Consider the following 26,273-nt stretch of genomic DNA (forward strand, 5'->3'; position numbering starts at 1 on the left):
CTCACCGTTGCCACTGCGGTGACTGCGTTGACGCCTTCGGCCACCATGGGCTCTCCTGTTCGAGAAGCGCTGGACGCTTCTCCCGCCATAGTACCCTTAACGACGTCATCCGGAGGTCCCTTGCCACCGCCCATGTGCCAGCTGTACTAGAACCTATTGGTTTGGCACGTAGCGATGGCAAGAGACCTGATGGTATGACGCTCGTACCGTGGAAGATGAGCAGGTCGCTTGTTTGGGATGCAACTTGTGTAGACACTTTAGCTGCATCCCACATTCAGGCGACCTCCTCTATGGCGGGTGCAGCGGCCATCAGCGCCGAACAGGCCAAGAGGCGCAAATATGAAAACCTCGATGGGAGCTTCGTATTCGTGCCTTTTGGTGTGGAGACCTTGGGGCCGTGGGGCCCGGGGGCTCGAGCTCTTTTTGAAGAAATTGCGAAAAGAGTTATCGAGTCAACCGGGGACCCGAGAGCTGGCAGCTACCTTGGTCAAAGAATTAGTTTGGCCATTCAAAGGGGTAATGCTGCCAGCATCTTGGGTACAATGCCTCGCTGCGGTGGTCTCGATGAGGTTTTAGATTTAATTTAATTTATTTTAGTTTTAATTTAATGTTTTTTTAGATTTAAGTTTATTAATACTTTATTTAAATAATTTAAATACAAATAATTTAAATTTTAATATTAGTATTGAAGTATATGGATATGCTCAGTATTGTAAATAAATAATTGATTAGTTTTGTTATTTTTGAAGTTATTATGCAATGGTGGTTTGCAGCATACTAGGCTACAATTATATAGCCGAAGCGAACGTAAAAATATAGACGGAATAATATTTCACAAGTAAGTACCTCTGCTTGAGCGAGAGGGACTGAGGGGGCCACGCTAGTTGAATATCTGGTATATCTGTGTATGTGCCCCAAGTTTTTTTATCTGACTTTACGGCTCTGGATTCCCCAGGGATTTCCTCTGTCTACGTATCCTAATATTATCCTACTCTATGGTAGGTACCTATTATATCTGCGTGATCTGTGTGTGCTATACTAATCTGTGGTCTGACATCTGTGTTGTCTTTTATTTCTGGTCGGTGGTGTTGTCAATGTCAAACCAGCCACCTCGTCCATCTTTCAAGGTCCCTTTTTCTTTCTTGTGTGAGTGTTGCGTGTGTCGGAACTGTTGAGTTGAAGAGATAATGATTTTACGAAAGTAATGTACCGAATAGTTCAAATTCCAGAAAAATAATTAGATAAGCCTAATTATATCGGCATCTATATATACAGAAAAAGAATTTACTAAATATGAAGATTTGGACCTCTGAACATACATTTAAGTAAGTGTTTATGACGCAACAAACCTTAATTTATAAACGTAAAATGATTGTATGAATGAATGTTTATATCGTAGCCATCCCTGGGAGACTGTTGCTCAAGCAGCATGGAGGAAATATCCTAATCCGATGAACCCAGCCGTCGTTGGGATCGATGTCGTTGATAGAAAAGTTGTAAATGGAGTTTTACACACCCATAGACTCGTCAGTTCAAAGTGGTTTTTTCCTCGCTGGGCGCAAGCAGTAAGTACCTATATTTTATTAGCAATGCATGTCTTTGTTATGTTATTAATATCTTTATATTACATTGTATATTTAAACAATTCTGTAGCCAAAAATAAATTAACAATAATGTCATCTCCATTTACAGCTTATTGGCACAGCCAAAATATGCTATGCCAGTGAAAAGTCTGAAGTGAACCCAAATGATCGTCAAATGACACTGAAGACAACAAATCTAACATTTTGTCGATATATTGCAGTAGATGAAACTGTTAAATATACTCCAGATCCTGTTGACCCTTCAAAAACTCTGCTGACCCAGGAAGCTGTGGTTACTGTTCAAGTAAGGATTTCATAATCTAAATATATAAAAGGAAAAGGTGACTGACTGACTGATCTATCAAGACACTAACTACTGGCCGGATTGGGCTGAAATTTGGCATGCAGATAGCTATTATGATGTAGACATCCGCTGAGTAAGGATTTTTGAAAATTCAACCCTTATGGGGGTGAAATAGTGGTTCAAAATTTGTGTAGCCACATGGAGAGTCACAAGCATGAGCTAGTTTCAAATATATCTATACTCATATGATTCCTTCTACTTTCCCATAAAATCAAAGAATTTCTATAGAATTTTCAAAAAACTTAAATCCACACGGATGGAAGTTGTGGCAACAGTCAGTCTTTAATAGGACCTTGCTTAGGTGATAAAGTTTTCCTCATTGTAATGATTAAAGTTGATGTTGAGACTTGAGGTTATCAAAGTACTTATTACCTAATTGAGGGAGGACCAAAAAAGTCATTAATACAAAATCAATTTTACTTGTATTTGATTGCAGGGTCACTTAGATGTTTTAGTACAAAGGTCAAAATGACAAAGTATATTAGTTAGATCCATTATAACTATATTAAGCTGTGCATTTTTTTTTACTTATTGTTACTTAAGTAGTTATAATTTTATTGCAGTATTATTTATCCAGAAAATCATTTTAAAGAAACTTAACATTATAAAAATGGAACATACATTCTTTACTCTTGAATGAATTGATAAAATTGATATTCTTTTCCAGTGTATTATAGAGGTGTCAAATACAGGTTCATGTGTGTATCACAATATTATCACGTGTTACAGACAAATATTTAATAATTATTAAAGTTACATTATTTTGTTACAAAAAAAAAATTGCTCGAGCCGTGAGGCGCAAGCAGAAAAATGGGTGCAAGCGAATTTCGACCTTATTGACATAGGGAACAACATTTAACAATCTATGAATGATACCTACTGAACAAGAATATGACAAAAAACTACTTTCTCATAACCGTCAATAAGGTCGAGAACTAGGGTATAGCTTGTATTTAACTCGATTGATTGAAATTTTACTCTTTATAGGTACCCAATCCATACCTTCGCGACAGGTCGAAATGGCAATCGGGGAGGGAACGCCCCGCACACCCGCACGGCCCGTGCTAACCCAGTGCGGGCGAGCGAGGGTGACGTGCGGGGTGTCACCCCCGCCTCATACCCCGATTGCCATCTCAACCTGTCGCGTACTACAGTACCTACTAAAGGGGTGAAATAGGGGTTTGAAATTTGTGTACCGCAAGCTAGTATAAAAAAAATTATATCCTTGAACAAGTTTCAGGGTTATTAAATTTTCCAATCTCTGTTTTTTTAACAATTATTATTTGTAATGTGATTCAATCAATACTCAAACGATTAATATTTGAAAATAGAAATAGTCTTCCAGAAAGTTCCAGGAAAGTTCCAGTTTTCTTTAGTATTATAGTTACTTAGTATTAAATTATTATTTATAATGTTACAGGGAGTGCCACTTAGTAGCTACATGGAAGATTTACTAGCGAATAAAATATCACTAAATGCAGGCAAAGGACGCCAAGCAATTGAATGGGTTATTGGTAAATTTGACTCTGAAATAAAGGAATTAGCCAATTCAGCTTGCAAAAGCACAGATGAGCTTCTATCACAGACTAAAAAGTCTATAGATGATATCACAACCACTGCTCGAAGATCAATGGATGATATATCATCCAAAGCTAAAAGGTCATTGGATGATATAGAAAAATTCAGAAAGGCAAATGCTAATCAACGAAGCTGAAAGGAGGAATAACGTAAACTCTTGCTATTGGAGGTGAAAAAGATTTGTTTTATTTGATTATTGACTATTGATACTCTTATGTTAACGAGTTTATAATGGCCTGGAGTATGAAACCAACTCTATTGTATTTTTATTTTTGGATATTGCATAAAAATTATTTGATAAACATTAGTTGCATTAAACCATTGATCAAAACTAGTATGTCAAGATTAGTATTTAGAAGGGAGGGATGTATTTAATTTTTAAATAGTTAATTGTTTGTAATGTACATAATATATTATGTATAGCAAATTTGTTATTTAATAATTTTCTTCTGTATAGTAATATTAAAGCATTAATCAGAGAAAACAGTTTTCTCTAAAGTTTTATTTCATGTGTTTTCCTTCTACCGTGTGATGTATTTAAAAAACATTGTATATTGTCACTAAAATATAATATAAAGAATTAAAAGAAATGTCATGTAATTTGTTTCTGTATAAAACACAAAAATAAGTGTCATGTTAATTTCTCAAATATTATAATAGTTTGTTCCTTACAAAATATAAAGTGATGTAAAGTATTACTTAGCATACAGTGTAAGCCATTGTAAACTCTATAAAGTCATTATAAAGAAAGTTCCATATGGTTGGTTTACTTTACATTGATACACTCATTAACACATAAATATTTAGTCATCAATAAATATTTATTATTTGTCTTTTGTATCTGTATATCAGACTTAAAGAGCTTAATCTTTAAGTCTGCAAGAGAAAATTCATGTACCTTTTGTAATTCATTTACACAAAATTATTGTGATTAGTGAAATATTATGATTATTTTTCTTTATCCTGACAAAAACTCATTGAAATACAAAAAAAACTTGGTTCCTTGAGCTGCATTATAAAGAGTTTACACTGTATTAGGAACATGTATGATGTTTGCAACATTTTAATTGTAATTAATGTAAAAGGCAAGATTTTGAATAGTAAAATTCCAATAACATTACTCACTATTCATTGTAAAGTATATTTTCATTTAATAAATTTCTGTTACTGGCTGTCTTTTTCTTTTATTGAATTCAAGCTAGGTATACCTCATGTATAATAACATAGATTTAACATGATTACTAGCTTTTGTCTATGCTCAGTTCCTATCATCCACCTGATATATTTCCAGTTATCACTCTGAGATGATGTATCTACTACTACAGTGGAGCTTCTTTTACTCAAACTTACAATCAGTTTAGATTTTGATGTTTGATACAGAGTGAGCTTGCATCCCGGAAACTAACAATATTCATAAAAGAATTTGACTGTGAGCATTATCTAATGGTGAGAACTTAAAAGTTTGCGGGTTTTCAGTGTCTTTAAACCAGTGCCCTTCATAACAGTCACAGATAATATCATTAGTGGACAGTAGATAGTTTTTTTGGTAGTACACACCATTTTAAAAGAACTAATACTGTGGCAGAAATTGGGTACAGTTTGCAACAGTCAATTGCACCACTAGCACCTATTGATTTTTATAGTGGTGTTGCAGTTGCAATGCCATTTTTATGAGAATCAAAAGGTGTTATGGAATCAATCAAAGTTAATATTTCAGAGCACATTGGTTGAAGGAAAAAGAATACAAAATTATTTGTACATTTAATGAAAATCATAGAACTAGAGTATAAAAGTAGACATTTCTAAAATATTATTGAGTACTAGTACCAGAGGATGTCATATTACCATTCGAAACACCTGCTGTTCGATTTGCAGTAGCCAAATGGGAAGCTTTAAGTCTATCTAACTCATTCACCCAAGATCTTACATGTTCTAATCTATGCCATGCCATTTGTAAGACTTTCTGGGATGCGTAACCTGAGCCCTCATGTGGCTGACCAGTAGAAACTTGAGTTAAATAATTTATTTGATCACTTAATTTTGATTCAACTTGACTCAGGGTTCTAAGGAATTGAGACGTATTACTTTCGGCTTGTTTCTGGCTAGATTTTTCTTTTCCCAACTCCAACAATGCTTGAGCTGTAGGAATACGAATTTTTAAAATACCGAGTTGAATAAAAGAACTCCAAGAGATTTATTACCTACAAGCTGACCCGGCGAACTTCGTACCGCCTTACAGTCCATTCTTTAATTTTTTATTTTTTGTAATCCTTAGGTACAATTTTTTTTTAAATTTCTCTCCGTAAGAACCATCCTCGTACTTCAAGGAATATAATAAAAAACGGATTAGCGAAATCGGTTCAGCTGTTCGCGAGATTTGCGATGAGCAACACATTTAGCGATTCATTTTTATATGATCAGATAAGTACAAACCTGCACATTGTAAACATGTTATTATATCCTTTTCTATGTCATCTAGTACTTGAATCCTTTCCATGGGACCCGCCATAACTACAGCTTTTAATTATAGGTAGTATTTAGTATTTAGATATGGAGGTATGATAATTTTAACACTCAAAAATATTATCACCCACCACCTGATAAAAGATTTTATAAATATGTTATTGGTCTGTGTTATAAATCATATTTGACATTATCAATTTTTTTTACTCGTTTTACAGCTCTGGGTTCTTGAAATTATCAACTCTAGTCTCAGAATAAGGACTTTTAGAAGTAGTCCTATTGTGACACTTACTCTTAGAGCGAGATAGCTAAATGCATTTAAGCTCTTATTAGAACGTGACAAAATGATTATGTTTTGTCCTTATCACTGTGGCCACTTTTTTTTGTTTGCCAAAATGTATAGGTATGTACGTGAGATTTTGGCAAACAACGTGAAGTGAGGTTATGTTGACTTAAGTATTGTAAATAAATAATTGATTCGTTTTGTTGTTTTTGTTTTTGAAGTTATTGGGCAATGGTGGGTTACAGTATAGTTACTAGGCTACAATAGCCGAAGCGAACGTAAAATAGACGGAATAACATTTCACAGTAAGTAATCGTGATTACATCTAGTGATTACATACTCTTTGGCAGAGAGTATGAATCCTTTCTCTATCTACGCTCTTTGGTGTTGGCACATGTTATTAGTCTGTGGTTGGCACAGAGTAAGGATCACTTCGTTGTCTGTCGTAGATATAGTAATAAAGGTAGATACAGGAACGTTTGCTTTCTCATTCACACTAAAAAGAGAGCACAGATAATGTTACTAATGTGATCCAGTTACACGATAAGGGACAGAAAATAGGTTAGCTGCGTTTCTGTTTATCACATTAGTAACTTTATCTTTGCTCTCTTTTTAGTGTGAATGAGAAAGCAAACGTTTCTTTGTCTAGATTTTTTACTCAGTCTACGGGCAGAAAATAGGTCTTCATTTTATCAGATTTCCAGCCAAAGAGTATGTAATAACTATGTTTTCAGTAGTGCTTGGCAAGCAGGCAGATTCTTTATTTTTGGGATGGTCACACTAATATTGATTATATATCGGTCACAGACCAGTAATATCGGCCATTTTTGTTGCGATAGTCTTCCGACATGGTAAGTGTGAAAATTGTTCTCGATATTTAAATCTTCTAATATTTTTTAAATCGTTAGAATGTTACTTTAGATATTTATCAATCCTTGAATAATTTTACTTTTATTTGATAGAAGCTACATTATTTTGTCGATGAAATTAACATGATGAGAAAAAGTATCATTTTATAAAAGGTTAGAACCTGAATGTAAGTGAAGATTTATACTAGGGCGGACTGATTTATCGCTGGTAAGCGATAGTAATTTGTCGTTTAAGAGCAAATATTCAAAAGAAAAAAAATTTTCAGTCGCATAGAAAATTTTCGGCGCCTCGCCATGGGTCTATGGGATTCTACCCCAAGAAGAGGTCCCGTCGTCACCGTGGTAAGGTGAAGGCATTCCCGAAGGATGACGCGAGCAAGCCTGTACATCTCACAGCCTTCATCGGATACAAAGCTGGCATGACCCACGTGGTTCGTGAACCTGACCGTCCTGGTTCAAGTGAGTTTCGATTAACTACTGTACTGTTATACTGTTTTGAGTTCTTTAATTATTATCAGTTAGTGAGCAAATGAGCTCTTATATGTCTTGACATGTGATAATTTGAGTCAAAATTTAGGTATGTACTTAAAATCTCTGACTGGAAGCATCAATCATTTAGTTGATCTAATAAGTAAAACCTAATATTTTATGCCATGCTACAAAGATTTTGCTAAATGTTTGTGATCACTAATCTTGATCTTAAAATAACATTATTGTCTCACAGAGATCAACAAGAAGGAAATTGTGGAGGCTGTGACTATCATAGAAACACCACCAATGGTTTGTGTTGGTGTGGTTGGGTACATTGAGACTCCACATGGTCTGCGTGCCCTGCTGACTGTCTGGGCTGAACACATGTCTGAAGACTGCCGTCGTCGTTTCTACAAGAACTGGTGAGAAAATACTACTAAAATCCTTTACCTTTTTATAGCATTTAACTATTTTATATTACCTAATTATCTTAACCTTGATTGCATTTATCAGAACTTCACTGAATACAAAATGTGGTTTTGATTATTAAGTACCTTAGCTTTATGCCTGTGACTTTGTTAAAATCCTGTGGCAACTCTGATTTTCCAGGATAACAAGTAGCCTATGCTATGTCTTGTTGCAAGCTATTTCTGTACCAAATACATTATCCTCGCGACTTCATCCTTGTGGATTTACATTTGTAGCCTTTTTTCTTTCCTTCGGATGTAAACTATCTTTGTATCAAGTTTCATCAAAAATGGTTAAACAATTGGACCATGAAAAACTAGTAGAGAGATAGACACACTTACATTTATAAGCTTTGTATGGATTATTATTTATTATGTACCTACTCTTTTTCATATTTAATAAAATAGTTTAATACTATGTTCTTTAATGTCTATTGTTTGTTGAATACTAATCAATGTTTGTATAGCTCTCCTCTCCAAGGATGAGAGTTTTGTTTGAAATATGCTGTACATGCATATTGCTACCAAGTGGTCTCCGCTCCACGATGAGGCTGCTAGGTTCTTTCTTACAGCGGCTTAACTATGTCATCCGATTAGGTATAAGTGCAAGAAGAAGGCCTTTACTAAGACTAGCAAGAAATGGCAGGATGAGCTCGGCCGCAAGTCCATTGAAAAAGACTTCAAAAAGATGGTTCGTTACTGCACTGTCATCAGGATTATTGCTCACACTCAAATGAAGCTACTTAAGCAACGCCAGAAGAAGGCCCATATCATGGAAATCCAAGTTAATGGGGGTTCTATTGAGGACAAGGTGAAATGGGCAAGAGAACATCTCGAGAAGCCCATCCCTATTGACTCTGTCTTTGCTCAGGATGAAATGATTGATTGCATTGGTGTTACCAAGGGCAAAGGATACAAAGGTAACCTATCATAAGTGATTATTGATGTTTTATTATTAGGCATGCACAAGTTTTTTCTTCTGGCTTTGCACAGATTAACCAATGTCAGGTTTGTTATTAAAGTTATAAGTTAGGGAATTATGACATCAGGATTTGGAATTGGAAAAGAAAAGGGTTTTTATTAATTATATTTAAGAAAAATTACCATTATGCGATTAAAAGAAAGGGATCACAACCATTAGCAGAGAGAGATTAATTTTATTTACTCTATGCTGCAATTGATTAGGTAATTTTCAATTAAATATCTCTTTTAATGACAATATTAATGTAATTTTCAGGTGTAACATCCCGTTGGCACACAAAGAAACTTCCCCGTAAGACGCATAAAGGTCTACGCAAAGTTGCTTGTATTGGGGCATGGCATCCTTCAAGAGTTTCCTTCACTGTGGCTCGTGCTGGTCAAAAGGGCTACCATCATCGAACTGAGATGAATAAGAAAATCTACAGAATTGGACAAGGTGTTTATTTATTTTTTAGGGTTCCGTACCTCAAAAGGAAAACTGAACCCTTATAGGATCACTTTGTTGTCTGTCTGTCTGTCTGTCAAGAAACCTACAGGGTACTTCCCGTTGACCTAGAATCATGAAATTTGGCAGGTAGGTAGATCTTATAGCTGACATTTGGGGAAAAATCTGAAAACCGTGAATTTAGGGTTAATCACACAAAAAAAATTAAATTGTGGTCATGAACTAATAATTAGTATTTTCAACTTTCGAAGTGAGTGACTATCAAGTGGGGTATCATATGAAAGGTCTTCACGTGTAGATTATTAAACAGATTTTTATTTATTTTTATGCATCATAGTTTTTGAATTATCGTGCTAAATGTCGAAAAAATGCGACTGTAGTACGGAACTCTTATTGCGCGAGCCTGACTCTCACTTGGCTGGTTTTTTTTAAAAGTTTACTCAGAATTCAAACTTTTGAAACTAGGTGGCAATCCTAAAACCTTTTAAGGCGTTTTGCTGTCCAAACTACCTAAAATTAAGATTTATTTTCAGAAGAGTAATATTGTCTTTCAATTTATATTTTAGGAATCCACACTAAAGATGGAAAGGTCATCAAAAACAATGCTTCCACCGAGTACGACTTGTCTGAGAAGTCTATTACACCCATGGGAGGCTTCCCTCATTATGGAGAGGTCAACAATGACTTTATCATGATCAAGGGTTGTTGCATGGGACCCAAAAAGCGTGTCATCACTTTGAGAAAAGTAAGTTTTTGAGCAATTTAATAATTTTGTAAATCTATATAACGTTTTTCACAAAATTTATAAATACTAGACGACTTCGTCCGTGTGGATTTAGGTTTTTAAAATCCTGTGGAAACTCTTTAATTTTCTGGGATAAAAAGTAGCCTGTCCTTCTTCGAGATTAACTGTACCAAATTTCATCAAAATGGGTTGGGCCGTGAAAAGCTAGCAGACAGACACTTTCGCATTTCTATTAGTATGGATTATATCTTACTAGCTTATGCTCCCGACTTCGTCCGCGTAAATTTCAAACCTCCAATTTAACCTAAAGGCGCAGCTGTGCAAATATTAACTAACTGATGCCCGCGCCTTAATTGATGCGGATGCGAATATCCGTAACACCCCTGACACAGATAATATTAGTCTAAATTTTTAATAATTGTGATTTTAATACTATTTTTTTCGTATTTTAGTCCCTGCGAGTGCACACGAAGAGGGCGGCTCTCGAAAAAATCAATCTCAAGTTTATTGACACCTCATCCAAATTCGGACATGGTCGCTTCCAGACGCCAGCTGACAAGGCTGCATTCATGGGAACGCTCAAGAAAGATCGTATTCGGGAAGAGGCAGCAGCTACAGCAGCTGCACCAACTGCAACTCAATCCTAAGCTGTCAAGGCTTGAATAAATTGTTGTAAAATCTTATTTTTGTCTTATTGTTTAAATCTCCTTATAATATCAGTTATCACAATTTCTCCCGGGTCTGATTTCCGATTAGTAAGACTTATTATGTTGTAAGGGTCCGCACGCATTTGCGCTGCGCGACGTGACGCGTAGTTACCTGTCCCGGCTTGGTCACTTGTGCAGATATTTCCAACTGCCCGACAGCGCTAATGGACTAAGAGCCAGGGCGTGCCAGGCTGCTATTTTATAAAAGACTAGCTGATCTCCCGCGTAGATTTAGGTGTTTAAAGATCCTGTATAGCCTATGTCACTCAGGAATAATGTAGCTTTCCACTGGTGAAAGAATTTTTAAAATTTGTTCAGTAGTTCCAAAGATTACCCCCTACAAATAAACTGTCGTTAACATTACCTCTTTATATAATATAATAGTATAGAATATGAAAAGTTTGCGTATTGTCTGCAACACTGGGAGGAACGTTGGTTTTGATCAGGTGTTACGGATATTCGCATCTGCATCAAATAATTTGATGCGGAGCTCATTGCATGACGACATTTTTTAATATTATTCCGAAGAAAATATAAAAAATTCACACCTTTATTACCTGTTATCTCCCAAAGCCACCATGTTCCAAACAAACGCTCCTCCCAGTGTTGGGACAACAGGCAGAGAAACTTTCAGCTTTTATAAAATATTGAAGGTCGGTGGCACGCGCTGTATAACAATAATAATTACTGTACCATAACGTCGGTAGGCTGACGTGTGACAATAGTAGTGACAACTACCTTGTGGACGTTGGACAAGGGCAAAGTAACAAAATATAGATCCATTCCGTCAATATTTATTATTTTTGTAGACTAGAATGTCTTCTTAATTAAGTAGGTAGGTACAGATTTAGCTATGTATATTCAAAATATTTATTTTTTACAACATATCGCACACACTGCAGAATTACGTTTCTTTCATGTTGTATTTCTCGGTGCAATAATTTCTCCAAAAGAGTGGAAGGTAACTTATTTCTTTTTCTATATTCATATTTTTTAGCTGATGGTCTGTTTATTTTCTTAGCAGACAACTCTTTTATCGGCCTTGTCTTAAGGATTTTAGTATCATCAACAGGCAAACTGGTACCTTCTTTCTTGATTTTGACTTCTTCAGGACCACTCTCATCATCACTAGCACCTTGAGAGTTTATAACATTACTTTCAGAATCTTTTAACTCAATATTGTTGTTTACAGGTACTGTTTCATTGGCTATTTCACTGCTTTTAGTTTGATTAACTGGACTGCTAATTTTATCACTATTTTTAAAGCATTTGATTTCACCTTTATATTCAGTCTTACCATTCAATGGTTTCTTTAGTTCTTTTTGTATATTTGTTTCAACAACCTCCTCATCAGAGGATTCATAGCAACACATTAAAGATGTCAATGCACTACAAACTGTTGGTTCTGAAACAGATACTTCTTTTTGTACTCTGTCTGAAGCATTATGTATATCCTCATCATCTTCTATAGGTACACTGCACTGAGTTTCTGATTCAATTTCTTCACCTGAATCATCATCAACTTGTAATGATTGGATGCCTGCAAAGGGTTTTAAAGTTCTGCTCTCTTCTGCAAGAGGACTTGCTTTACATATTTTCTTAGAGAAGTTTGATTTTTTAGATACATCAGTTGCATCTCTTTTTCTGTTGTTTGCAATATTTCTATTATGTTTTCCTAGTGGGTATTTGGCTCTATCTGTTTGTGAAAGCCTTTGGTTGGCTTTATTATGGAATTCTGGAACACAAAAAATAATAGTTTTTTAAAAAGAGATATTTAGCAAGGAACACATTTTGTTACCTATATATTTATAGGTAATAGAACTGTAACTGGACAATTTCTGTAAGTACTTTAAATATTATATTAAAATTTTAATCAAAGGAAGCATCATTACAGCCCAAAACAGTATTTTTAATTTTTTGTGTCTGTGCATGTTTCACACGGAAACTAATAAATTGATTTAAATACGATTTGCCATACTTATACCTAATATTTCAAGTTAACATATTGTAATAATAATAATTTGTACTGAAGTTGATAAAATAAAGTTTTACAAGGTACAAGTACCTAGGTCATATTATAGGATAGTTTTTATCATGAAAAACAATACAGATCATTCAGGATAGAATGATAACTTTTTAAATTCATATACAACTTGTTGAAGTTACTCCATAATGCAGTCAAATGCTTAACAAATTTTGATAATTCTTTTTTTTTTACAGAGGTTGGTTTAGTAGGTCCTTTTAATGAAGATCTGATGGAGACATGTAATTTCAGAAATGGAGTAAGAGTAACAGCAAATTAATGATAATTATTATAATAGCTTAGTAGAATAAGTAAAATAATAAATATATAATATAATATATAAATAAGTAAATGATTTGATTTAGTTAAAAAAAAAATTGGTACCTTTTTAAATAATTTAACTCAATACAGGTTTCATTATCATTCAGAACATTTCATGAAGAAGGTTTATGTATTGTTATAATATAACCATGAATATAACATTCATATTTTGTCTATGGAATAGGTAAATAAGCACAAAGGTACGTAGCCAGTATGGGTGACTAATAGTAGATAAAATACTAAAATTTAAGCTAGTTAAATAGTTTTTCTTATGTACCTGTTTTATCATATCTGTTGTTCCTTTCGTTTTTCATTCCCATCTTTTCACCTCTATTTATTTTCTCTTTAATTGCAGCTTCTTTTTTCTTAATATTTTCAATCGTAGGATATTTACTTTTTCTTTCTTCTCTCCATTTTTCAATGTCTTCAGGATTATTTAGTTTAGCTATTCTTTTGAATATACCAGTCGAGTGTTGCATTTGAATATGTTTTGTAATTATTTTTGGATGAGCAACAAATTGGCAACCATCTATGCTGCATTTCTATAAAAAAAAGAAACCATGGACTTAATAAATGAGATTCAAAGATTCTTTATTTGCGGAAACATTTTACAACGAGATGTTATTACATAAAATAGGTTAGATCCAAGATCAAGGGATAAATTCATTCTGTTGTATAAGTACAATCTCTTTAACTAAATAATTGATAGGTCTAAATCTAGTGCTATCTTTTTCTGGAGGGAGCATTTTGAAAGAAAACATGTAAGCCTAAAGCCTAATTTACACATTAAGTTGTTAACTAAATTTTAAGTAAGCGTTTTCATACATCCAGAATTTAGTAAAGCTCATAAAGTTCATAGAGACTGACTAATAGCCGCGATCGACTGGTAGGCCAATGGCCATCCGGTCTAGATGATGTCAAGTCCATGCCCCAAGGCCTATAAAACATATTTTAAGTAGGTACCTAGATACTTATTGTTTTTTAAACTAATATTTAATAGTAAATCTAAAGAGGCACCTGATGCTGGAGTTTATGACTTTCAAGAAATTGTGCTGTAGAAAATCCTTTATCACATGTTTCACACCAATACTGGTAGTCATAGTTTTGAATATAGCCTCCGTGCGGTCCTTGTGGTCGGAAGTTTTGATTCCATTGCATATTTCCTGCATATGTAACTCCAGGTCTTCTGACATTCCAGTTTACAGGTGGTCCTTGCATATTCGTATTTAACAAGTATTTACTATTTATACGTCGTTTTTATAAATTAAATCGAAGTTAAATTTTAAAATATTGAATTGAGAATTCTATGTGATCACAGATCACATAATCAAATCCAAAGAGAATATAATCACTACGTGATCAAATCCATGGTCTAATCAAAGAGTAAATAATAATAACCGAATAACCCTTAAAGCCAGTGTATTACTTTACTCTATGCCTTAAAGTCGGATTTTTAATTACAGTGCGACAAGGCTATCTTGGCGCGTGGCGAAAATCGGAACTATCGTTGCCGTCAAGCGTAGATACAGGAACGTTTGCTTTCTCATTCTCACTAAAAAGAGAGCACAGATAAAATTAAGATCTCTATGAAATTAAGGGACCAAAAGGCAACATCAACAAACATATCTTTCATTGTGTTTGTCAATATTCTTACGACATATTAAAATGAATAATTCTGCTGCAAAGGTTAGTAGGTACCTACCGTAAATACAGAATAGCAAATTAAGTGTTATTGTTGCTCAAAAAGTTAATTGCCTTTCGACTTAACTCAAATATCTATTTATATAATTAATTATTAATTTTTCAGGTTGGTGAAATATTTACTGAGGCAGGTGCAGCTTTTAATAAATTGGCAGAAATGACAATGATGCTCCATCCAATGGCAGAACACCAACCTAGGTATTCATTTATTTTTAACTAAAATTACTTACAGTAGGTAGGTATACATCTCTTCGAAAATAGCTGCCTGCGACTTTGTCCACATGGATTAAAAGGTTTAAAAAGCCTAGGGAAATATTTATGCATACAGCATACCTCTCATGAGCTCAGGTTTCCTTTAAAAGATCACTTTATTGATAAAGCCGCCCTTGCACCTTAGTACAATTGTTTGCCTTCTTGTTTTTATGTTTCATGTTCTATTTTTTTTGCAATAAAGCTTTATTCTATTACTACCTCTGTAATGTTTTGGTTTATAATTTTTTCAGTTCCCAGTCAAAAACACCAGTTAAAAGGAAAGTCCAAGAGGAACGAATAGTGCCTATAAGCAGCAGTAGTTCAGGCCAGGTTAGTTTTATAATAGTAAGCTAGCTGATACCAGGATCACATATTAAAATATACCTATCTATGTATATTATAGGAATATTTTCTCAGAGACTTGATAAAAACTTGAATAAGCACTGCATAATATAGGGCTTTGAAACCTTATGTATATAACTAGCTTATGCTCGCGACTTTGTCTGCATGGACTACAAAAATTTCAAACCCCTTATTTCACCCCCTTCAGCGTTGAATTTTCAGAAATCCTTTCTTAGTGGATGCCTACGTCATAATAGCTATCTGCATGCCAAATTTCAGCTGGATCTCCAGTAGTCAGCCAGTCAGTCACCTTTGCCTTTTATATATTTAGATATTATGTATTATGTAAGTGATTCCAATGGAACTAAAAAATAATAATTCAGTTATCTCATAGTGATGTTCCTAATCACAATTCTTTCACTGTTAAAGCAAGTAATATGTACCTATTTAATTACTTTAAAAAAAAAAGATGCCGACGAATTGAGAACCTCCTCCTTTTATTGAAGTCGGTTAAAAATACACAATGTTAGTTTGAAAAGTGAGAGGTTAATGTAATGGTGATCTAACCCGACCTCTATAAAGGAGGCAGTCAGAGTAGGTGTAGCCACTTTATTATAATAATAATACTATGTATTATAATAATATCTAAATATATAATCTAGATATTTATCTTTCTTTTAGGTAACACTTAACATGCTAAATGCTTCTGAAACTGAAATGGATGTGGAAGGACTTGGTAATGATGTCAAACTAGAATTTGAATCAAGCACAGAAGAAGTAACAACTTAAATTACAACAATGCTATTCAAGTGCCTGAGTGCAATTTTTTAAGTAAAAAAATGGGACATTCAAGTTATGTTAATCTACCAAAAGACAAAGGCCAAAACAAGGCAACCTTAATTCTCAGAGCTAACCAACTTTTATTAAAATAACCATTGATAGTTTGACCCACAGCTTAAATATATTAAGAAAAAAAGGGGACCTTAAATTGTGGCTTGGCTACATTCGAAATGTTCATTATTCAAATAGCCCTTTTTAGGGTTGTACCAAGCTGGTCAAGTGTGGATTGGCAGACTTCACATCACATACTTTTGAGAACATTATAGAGAATTTTCTCACAATGTTTCCTTCTCCATTAAAGCAAGTGATATTTAATTTTTTTTAACGCACATAACTCCGAAAAGTTAGAGACGCATGCCCAGGATCGAACCTCCTGAATAGGAGGCAGACATCCTAACCACTAGGCTATCACAGCTTTCTTTGAGTTTTGATAAAACATTTTTCATAGGAAGTTTTGTTCATAATAACATTATTTATTGATGTAAATAGTTTCAAGAAATGTTCTTAATGCCCATTTTGTCCATTGTTATTTGTATAGAGATAGTATGAAATATCAAATCATTATATTTGTATCACATATTGTTGCCGTCACTTTCTCATTGCTCAAGCAGTTAACTTGCTAAGATATATAAGCCTTTGAAAATATTGTAATTTTAAAGATTTGTAATTAATTTAAATTAATTTAGAAGTGTTAATTATTATTAAAGTAAATCTATATCTATGCTAATATTATAAAGAGGTAATGTCGTTAAGTTTGTTTGTAGGGGGTAATCTCTGAAACTACTGAACCGATTTTGAAAATTCTTTCACCAATAGAAAGCTACATTATTCCTGAGTGACATAGGCTATATTATATACACGCGGGCGAAGCCGCGGGGATCAGCTAGTAAGTAATAAAATAAAATTATTGTAGATAAAAAACTAAAAAGTACAGTAGCCAACAAGAAATATTGTACATCAACCTTTAGAATGAGATTGCGGCTTTGTAGAGCGTTGTCTCTGTCACTCATACCTATGTGATTTTTTGTCAGTCTCAACAACAGAGACGACGCTCTATGAAACCAGTATCTCTTTCTAAAGCTTGATGTACAATATTTCCTGCCGGGTAGGTACTGTATGCTTATTTTTCAAAATACGTGCTTAAAGGGTTGTGGGGTACTAAATCATGTCTAGTAATTAAATTCTTTAATTATTGTGTAGTAATTAAATTCTTTCTCTATAAATTAAGTTTTTTAATCATTGTTTTTATTAAAAATCTGTACTATGGAGTCCAAATATTTTATGTTTGTGTAAAGGTATGTGAAGGATAATCTCCGGAACTACTGTACCTATTTGAAAAATTATTTCACCATTTGAAAAGTACCACTATTCCACATATTATCATAAGTGGCACATGCAAACACGAATTCACACTAAATAAATAAATTCAATTCATTTTATTATGTATCTACATAATTGTTTAACCCAGCCGAAGCTGAAGTGGGCTGCTAGTGTTACAATACAATACTATAATAGCCTTATCTAATTACTGTACAAATCATGCCCACTAAACATCCAGTCTTAAATTACATAAATTAATGGATTTTTTTATTAAAAATTTAAAAAAATTTGTTACTTTAATTCATTTTTAGATGATAGCTCTGGATCTTTCTGTTCCATGAAGATAATGGAGATTCATAAACTTTAGTATGATTGTTATTATTTAAGACCTCTTCGATCTTTTTGTCTACATTGTCTCGAATTCTTAATACTTCAAACAATTCAAAGTCTTTGCCTGACCTTTTCATTCTTCTCTGAGCATTTTTATAACACTTCCAAGGTTGTGGCTCTATGATTAATGACCTTGTGTTATCTTTAAGGAAGTTTAAAAGTTCTATCAGTTTCTCATCTCCATTATTTATATGTATCCACATTGTAATGGAAAAACAAAAAATTACATCAAACATTTGTTTCTTTTGTGTTTGTTTATAGTCTTGAACTAGTTTGCAACCTTCATCTGATACTATGTCGCAGGTTATAAAAGTTATATCACAGATATCATTTCCTTCTTTAGCTCTCTCTATTAAAGTTGGGTCAATATCGATAGCCAACATTTTTACATTTAAATCGCTATATAATTCTTTTAAATAATGATACATATCCTTAGTAAGTTCTCCAGTATTGCAACCTACATCTAAGCAAATAATGCTATCATTCACTGCAGTGGGAAACATTTTTGGATCTAAATTATTTGTTCTCTTCTTTGAACTGTGAAATGAGTAATAATTTATGAAGTTACCAAATTTAACTGCGCCAGGATTATTGCCATTGAATGACAGTTCTTGGTTTTGGGCTGGCATGATGATGTTATGATTGAACGTTATCTTCTATAATAGAATCTAGTGCTCCTAGCTAGATGTAAGCCAAGAGTAATAATTATTAAGTGCAGGAAAATAATAATTCTAACTTTCAAACTTAAATTTTGTGTCAATTATTAGATGAACTAAATGTTGTTCTGTTTGTTTTGAAAATAATTCTTTTATTCCAATTTTTCAGTAAAAAGGACTGTCTGTAAATAATAATTACATAATTACAGAGTACATTGAATATTATAATCACAGAACACTATTACCCTATGATAACTAAGTCATTTGACAGATTTTACTTAAGTCAACAATGCGACAAGCGTAGACTGAGTAAAAAAGCTAGACTGAAGTACTGTGTAACCGCGTCTGAGATAGCGATGATAGCATGACGTAACGATGAATAACACGACAATTACCATTGTTTAGTAGTCAATATTTGTAATAACCGATCAACAATATTTGTATTAAATGATTTTTATGTGAAAACAAGTAAATAACTAGTTAATGAGAAATACAATGACACCACGAATTCTCAAAGTTTGTTTTGCAACTAAAGTTGTAGTCCTTGAAAAAACCGGTTACACGATAAGGGACAAAAATAGGTTAGCTGCGTCTGTTTATCACATAGTAACTTTAGCTGTGCTCTCTTTTTAGTGTGAATGAGAAAGCAAACGTTCCTTTGTCTAGATTTTTAACTTAGTCTACGGCGACAAGGCTATCTCGGCGCGTGACGAATATCTGATCTGAACTAACGTTGCCGTCAAGGAGGTTTCCAGGCAACGTTTGAGATAATTTTTATAGATGGCGCTGAATACTTCCACCACTAATGATGAAAAATAATACCTAAGTGGGGCCGATTCTCTTGTACACAATTTCTAAACTAAACTAAATTAGCAGGTCTGAATCTAGTGCCATACTTTTCCGCAAGCAACATTATGAAAGGGATAGCAATAGATTTAGGCGTGCCATTTTAGTTTAGTTTAGAGATTGTGTACAATGGAATCAGCCACACTGTAACTATATCTATATGATCTATGCTTTAAATTTTTAAATTTAAATCGGATGCGAAATTAATTAATTAACTACTTTGTTCTTGTTTGAATATTCTAAGCCTTTATGTTTGATCTCCATCAGCGCCCCCTGTCAATGTCATTCAAGTGCCACAAGAGAGCCTTGTCGCATTGTATTATTTTAGCCAACAACGTACGGCTCTGGATTCTAACTTTTGGAATTCCAGCATGTCAGGGTAGGTTAGTTAAATCACAAAATATCCGGCTGACATTGTGTCCGTTACCGTGCGACGCGCGATGTTTTTCACCTATAGTTCGCACAAAATGTCCCGAGTCCCGCGGCCTGGCGTCTGCGATAAAGATGACTAGAAAAGCGCGGAAAATTTTAAAAATATCAGTAAAGTCCTTTTCATGAAAGAAGTCCCCCAGACGCAGTGCTGTAATCGCGTGACATAATGGCATTGTAAACAACATAAACAATCTTTAAAATGCACTAAGCTAGTTAAAAACTCACAAAAATCTACCACAACAAACGAACTTGATAACATCGACGAACGACAACATGGCCGACAATCACCGCCAACATAGTCCGCCGACATCATAGTTCCAAAAATCACCGCGGGACTTCTTTCATGAAAAGGACTTTACGGCAGCTCTAAAATTAGTACAAGTCCCGCAAATTGCTAATGCGCGTGGCCGCCATTTTAGTGACGACAGCACTAGACTAGTTTCGAGCTGATGGTATATATTTATTTCGGCTGACTTCAAAATGACGTCATTTCGATGTTAATGTGACATGGTTCCAGCGCAATAGCAATTTGCGAGACTTATACGACATACCTGGAATTACCTACCTAATTCAAAACTTATTTATTTTTATTTTCTGTTCTATCCTTAGACTAGGTATATTCTATCAAATTAGGTTATTCTGGGTTTGTCATACTAATTTCTGAGCTGCCATACTGAATTTCGCCGCGCTTTTCCCTTTCGCGTTTGAATAAAAAAACCTATAATTTTTTTGATTAAGCTTTGAACCTCACCACAGATGTTCCTTGAGTAATTCTAAGCATAATTATCTAGTCCGGGAAACAAGAAGAATTATTCTTCTGGCAAGAGACAGAGCAGGACATACATGACCGCCACTCAACTGTTTAAAAAAAAATCTCTACGATTACCTATTGCCACTGTAGCAAATCGCGTACAGTACGCGGCCGAAAGTAATGTACATCGATCTTTAGAAGGAGATAGCAAATTTGTAGAGCACTGTCTCTGTCGTTGAGACCGGCAAAACGTTATATAGGTATGAGTGACAGAGATAATGCTCTACAAAACCGAAATGTCATTCTAAAGGCCGATGTACATTACTTTCGGCCGCGTACTGTACATGGGGTGTTCACGGATTACAGTGTTGCTAAATTTGGAATTTCATTTCATGAGATTCTGGTCTACCTATAGGCACTGGAACAAAATTAGCAAAGGACGGAGATAGGTAGATATATGTATCTCCCAAAACATTAGTAGCCCTCGGCAACCCTACAATCCCCATCTTTCATGCAACTGCTTCCCGCCACCCTGGCTGCCTTTCCACCAGAGATGTGCGATGTAGCTAAGCGGTGAGCACGTCAAAACTAGGTACCTAGTGTCTATTTCCACCTAAGCTTAAGTGGTGTAGCGGAGCGGGTGATATTATGTGCCATGAAGATGCGCCTAGTGTCAGATAGTTGCGTGAGGAAGATGCTTGAGCTAAGCGATGCAATGCTTAGTATTTTTTGTAGTAGGTACCTAGTAGGGTAGCGGGGCACGGCAGAGGACAGGCTTGATATACATCCGCATCCTGAGCTCACATCCTTAGCTCGCATCATTAGCTCACATCCTTAGCTCACATCACTAATTCAACTAGTAAGTAGGTACTTACGTAAAAATTTAGCTTCGTTGAATACCTGTCCACCAGAGATAAGCTAAGCATTGCAAGGAAAATTAAGCGATCCTGTTAGTAGGTTTGATACAGATCAGTAGTTTAGCGACGTAGCCACAACTCTGGTGGAAAGGTGGTTATGGTGGCGGAATTCAAGGCCGAGGATCGGGTGTGGTACTTGGTAGTGCTAAATACGGAAGACTTATATTATGTTCCACAGTGGAAGTTCACAAGTTGATAATGTGACGAGTCTTAATGCGTCATCTATTCATATTTCATACCTATAGTATATCTATAGTACCTGTATACCTGTCTTATTCTGAGCATCATTTACTGGTAAGTCAAGTCACCAAATTTCTTATTTCACGATGCATATTTTAAGTTTTAAAGTAGGTAAGCTGTGTTTAGGTTTGCTCATCAGTCATCTTTTCTAGTATGTGGTTTCTATTGTTCAGTTTAGAACATAAATAATATAGTAGGTACCTACGATCGAACTGTGTACCAATTTTCCTGTGGTTCTACGCGCAATAGTCAACATGAGTAGGTACCTTCGTTTAAGCTCATGCTAAGCTCCTTATTGTTAGGTGATTAGACATTACACAATACTTACCTACCTACGAGTAAGTAACAAACAGGTAGAAAATGTAATGCTTTTCAATATATTAAATTGTATCACTGTAATGATATTAAACGGTTACGGATATTTTCGACACGGTTCGATGAGACTCTTACTTTCCTTTAATCGTAAATATCCGTAGTTCCTTATGTTGCGCATCCTCATCCACGCCACGCGTTTGCGTGGACCATGAGCAACTCGCGCGCAAACCGACCTTGCACCCTGTATAACTGTTGTTAGAGACAGTATTACTTCAATTGTATTCGCTGGAACTACCACTAATAGACTGAAACCGGTCGTCCGTGAGTGAAACGTGGGACCGAATTGTCCTCACAATGCACGCAAAGTCGCCGACAATTATAATTTTTCATACTCACACGTAAACCTAAAACACACATTAAAAATGGTAGAATAACGTCTCTCTTTTTCTAGTACATTTTATCGGAGAAATTGGCTTGGAAAATTGTTCTCAATCATTTCAAGTTCAGTTACGTAAGTGCGCGTGCACGAGAATTGGTGCGGAATAGCGGATGTTTGGTGGTGCTCGTCGGTGAAGCGACTCGCCGTTATAAGCTCGGATCGGCTCCCTCGACCGACAGTCGACGTTAGGCCACCCTCACATACGTTAATTAAATTTTTTAGTTAGTGTGATAAAATTATAACAGACATGTGCACCTCATTTCGGATAGCCGTCGTATCTGTTCTTTGTGTGGTCGTCGCCTCCGCTAATGTTCGTGGACCCCGAAGATCCCGGCGAATGGATGTGGATGATTACTCACACAATGAAATCGACAGTGGTAGAGCAGACGAAAGCTCTTGGTGGCCTTCAGCAGAGTTCGCCATTTTACAGAAAGTTTACGACGATTGCAGTTCGCAAAAACATGTAACGATGTGCCTCAAGGGTAAAGCTCTGTCGGCATTGACGAAGGCAGTGGAACAGGTGAATTAGGCGTGATAGTGATGTGATAGTTGTGAAGTGAAAAAGATTGTGTATTTTAATGTTTTGTTGTTGTGCAGGAGAGTGTGCCGCTCGCCGATGGTCTGACGTTGGTCAAACAAGCTGATTCGCCGAGTGCAGTAGCAGAGCCTCGCTTCTTCACTGGAATGTCGACTGAGGACAAGCTCGACACCATGCTACGAACACGATTCGAGCAATTATTGAACTCACACACTATTTCGATGGATCTTACTTCCGAAGGTAGAGGTAGAGGTGAGTGTACAGAGCATTTCATTCTAATAAGATGATTAATTTTAAACAGAATACCTACTTAATTCATAAAAATCTATTTTGTCATACAGGGAAAAAGGTCATGCCTTATATGCTACTGGGCATTTTCACAACTATGAGCATTTTTGGAGGAATGGCTCTGAAGACTTTAGCTGCTATTGCCGGCAAAGCTCTAATCGCAAGTAAAGTGGCACTTACGATCGCTGGTATCATTGCCCTTAAAAAACTGTTCAGCCATGATGGAGCCACAGGCGAAACTACGTTCCAGGTTCACGCAGATGGCCACCATAGGTAAATTAATTTTATCTACATCAATCGAATAAATAATATGATTAAAGCAATAAAACAATTCTGTGTAGGTAGGTACATTTGGGAAGATGTTTATAATTTGATTGTAAGAGATGTACTGAGATGTACTGTTTATCAGTATTTTAAACTCTCATTAAAAATCGGTGACCCTATAAAATTTACAGACGCTACTGTCCAAATTAAGTACCTACGTTATTTCCTATAATGTAGGTAGTTGCCAAATTAAACTACACAATTTTTCACAAATAACAATGTTGCTAAGTAACTATACTAAGTACGCGGCAGAAAGTAATGTACATCGACCTTTAGAATGGGATTTCAGCTTTGTAGAGCGTTGTCTCTGTCACTCATACCTATGTGACGTTTTGTCAGTCTCAACGATAGAGACGATGCTCTACCAAACCGCTTTCTCTTTCTAAAAGTCGATGTACATTATTTTCTGCCGCGTACTGTACCTACCTAATTATTGACAGATTACAGATAGATTGATTAATTACCTATTAATCTCGTGACAAGATGGGTATCTTTTCATCGCTTTAGTGTGCATATTGTTCTGTTTTTAATGCCTAATATTTTAATTCTAGTCTTTAATTCGAAGGCGAAACTTATACGTGGTGAGGCCAGCGAGGTCGGGCGCGGTTGATCCTTACCGCTACTACGCGGAGCTCGAAGACGCAAGTGCGTAGCCGTCGGTGCCCTCCGCCTACCTCACACGCACACCTACCTCGCTGCTCCATTCGACCCTGGGCTGAAACACATACAAAATAACCTCAAACCAAAGTGCCGTCCACCTAATGGACATTATATTTAAAACAACCCGATGTCCACCTTCATACTCGAATCTACGTCAGTTAATAATTTAATGTAATTTATTTATTCGTGACTACGGTTGTAGGTATATTTAATTGTAAAATAAATTATTTTAAGAGAAAATAAAAATAATTATAAACCGTGCAGTCTTATTTATTTCTTATGACCGCATATTTGACATGATATTTTACACATCACCTGTTTGTTTTTGTGCACACCTTATCATTTATTTATGACGATGTGAGGACAGTAAAACATCAGCAGTGGCTATTTATTAATGAGAAAGATTAATTAACTGCACTGATCCGCTTTCTTTACACGCTCTAATAGAGAAGAGTCAAGAAATATGTTGAGATTTTCCATTAACGTGGGTGCAGTGGCTATGAACGTGGAAAGTAGAAAGTGCTAATCGATTCACTGCACATGCATGCACAGATATTGCTTGAATGCCTAGGTTTTTCTTTTACTAAATATTTTTAAAATTATTTTCTTCTAACCTCGTTATCGAATAAAGCCAAAGAGTTTTAGCATGGATGTAGTTCATTTGTGAGATAAAATTCTTACGAGAGTATCCTGTGAGAGTGTGTGATACCTATCTGAAAAATAATAATGTTATCAAGCACCTATTACTTCTAATTTTATGGGGCTAACTACTTACTTGGTTTATTATTATGAATTGATTCGACATATTATAAAGAGGCGCATTACTGGCCATCTGTGATCTGTAGGAGGGCAGTGTTAATGCAGCATAGTGTGGTTCGGCGTGTGCTAGGCTTCGGAAGGTCAGCTCGTTGATTAGTTGGGCCCCGGTAAAGGCCGACCACATTGCACGTTTGTGCGCCCGAACGCTGTTTATAATGCAGATATGTGTTTGCCCAATCGCTGCACGGTACGTTGGCTATATGGCATAGTTAATGCGGCTCTAGTCTCTTTGCATACGCAAATATAGGGCGGGCGGTCCAGCTCTGATTAAGCGGTACGCTGGCGGTGATGTTGGCTTCATTTCTGTTTTAGGAGCCACGTTACACTTGATTACTTTCACGGAATTTTGTAGTAAATTCAGCAAAGCATAATATACTGTTTAATCAGTATTTAGCTTATATACATACCTACCTGCAGTCTGCTTACCTACTCGTAGGTATATGCGTGAGCAATACATGATGTGATTTTAAATTTCCGAAGAAAATATAAAAAAATAAATACTCTACAATATAAACAACGTATAACTCTTTCTTTGAAGAAAGAGTTATACGTTTTTGTTACCTATTATCTGCCAAAGCCACCATGATCAAAACTTCATAGTCGCTGATCGTTCCTCCCTGTTTTGGGGAAAATGCACAGAGAAACATTCAGTTTATCTATAAAATACGAAGGTCTGACCGTCACAGGCTCTTTCTCTATTATCTATTCAATATTTTGAGCTTGCTACGACTACGTAACAAGCTGGAATAGGGTCTGAATAGATGTATAATTATAGGTACATTCATAATAATTTACGTTAGGAATTAATAATGTACCTTCGATGCGTTGCTGTAGGTGTCAGTCAGGTCTCGTGAGACCGGCAGCCGGTGCATTAGCCGATTATAGGTGTGCTCTATTCAGTTG

General features: G+C 35.4%; 6 protein-coding genes and 1 non-coding gene across 7 annotated transcripts; 4 read left to right on the forward strand and 3 right to left on the reverse strand.

Moving 5' to 3' along the window:
• The first annotated feature begins 1,130 nt into the window (after positions 1-1,130).
• slmo (PRELI domain containing slowmo) lies at positions 1,131-4,699 on the forward strand. The gene is made up of 4 exons (XM_034968419.2): positions 1,131-1,325; positions 1,400-1,565; positions 1,693-1,887; positions 3,368-4,699. Exons 1-4 carry the CDS (start codon positions 1,294-1,296, stop codon positions 3,659-3,661), a joined length of 687 nt encoding a protein of 228 aa, XP_034824310.1. The 5' UTR covers positions 1,131-1,293; the 3' UTR covers positions 3,662-4,699.
• Positions 4,700-5,269: 570 nt separating this feature from the next.
• MED11 (mediator complex subunit 11) lies at positions 5,270-6,130 on the reverse strand. Its single transcript, XM_034973622.2, has 2 exons — positions 5,959-6,130; positions 5,270-5,664 (listed from the first exon to the last, which is right to left on the reverse strand). Exons 1-2 carry the CDS (start codon positions 6,032-6,034, stop codon positions 5,336-5,338), a joined length of 405 nt encoding a protein of 134 aa, XP_034829513.1. The 5' UTR covers positions 6,035-6,130; the 3' UTR covers positions 5,270-5,335.
• Positions 6,131-6,983: 853 nt separating this feature from the next.
• RpL3 (ribosomal protein L3) lies at positions 6,984-10,932 on the forward strand. The gene is made up of 7 exons (XM_034973596.2): positions 6,984-7,122; positions 7,407-7,599; positions 7,865-8,033; positions 8,676-8,998; positions 9,316-9,495; positions 10,071-10,249; positions 10,702-10,932. Exons 1-7 carry the CDS (start codon positions 7,120-7,122, stop codon positions 10,894-10,896), a joined length of 1,242 nt encoding a protein of 413 aa, XP_034829487.1. The 5' UTR covers positions 6,984-7,119; the 3' UTR covers positions 10,897-10,932.
• On the forward strand, positions 7,264-7,342 carry LOC117986977 (small nucleolar RNA U43). The gene has a single exon (XR_004674242.1). It is a non-coding gene; the product is annotated as a small nucleolar RNA U43 (small nucleolar RNA).
• An 802-nt stretch (positions 10,933-11,734) lies between the features above and the next one.
• Positions 11,735-14,650, reverse strand: Nufip (nuclear FMR1 interacting protein 1). Its single transcript, XM_034973585.2, has 3 exons — positions 14,318-14,650; positions 13,578-13,842; positions 11,735-12,691 (listed from the first exon to the last, which is right to left on the reverse strand). Exons 1-3 carry the CDS (start codon positions 14,516-14,518, stop codon positions 11,808-11,810), a joined length of 1,350 nt encoding a protein of 449 aa, XP_034829476.1. The 5' UTR covers positions 14,519-14,650; the 3' UTR covers positions 11,735-11,807.
• A 183-nt stretch (positions 14,651-14,833) lies between these two features.
• Positions 14,834-24,802, forward strand: Osi21 (Osiris 21). Its single transcript, XM_069499623.1, has 8 exons — positions 14,834-14,986; positions 15,108-15,199; positions 15,505-15,583; positions 16,277-16,378; positions 22,968-23,261; positions 23,339-23,531; positions 23,621-23,840; positions 24,457-24,802. The coding sequence occupies exons 1-8, from the start codon at positions 14,966-14,968 to the stop codon at positions 24,542-24,544; spliced, it is 1,089 nt and encodes a 362-aa protein (XP_069355724.1). The 5' UTR covers positions 14,834-14,965; the 3' UTR covers positions 24,545-24,802.
• On the reverse strand, positions 17,602-19,062 carry LOC117986732 (probable RNA methyltransferase CG11342). The gene has a single exon (XM_034973607.2). It carries the CDS (start codon positions 18,772-18,774, stop codon positions 18,052-18,054), a length of 723 nt encoding a protein of 240 aa, XP_034829498.1. The 5' UTR covers positions 18,775-19,062; the 3' UTR covers positions 17,602-18,051.
• Positions 24,803-26,273: the final 1,471 nt, after the last annotated feature.

The sequence above is a fragment of the Maniola hyperantus genome, chromosome 1 (assembly GCF_902806685.2).
Source record: "Maniola hyperantus chromosome 1, iAphHyp1.2, whole genome shotgun sequence".
NCBI lineage: Eukaryota > Metazoa > Arthropoda > Insecta > Lepidoptera > Nymphalidae > Maniola > Maniola hyperantus.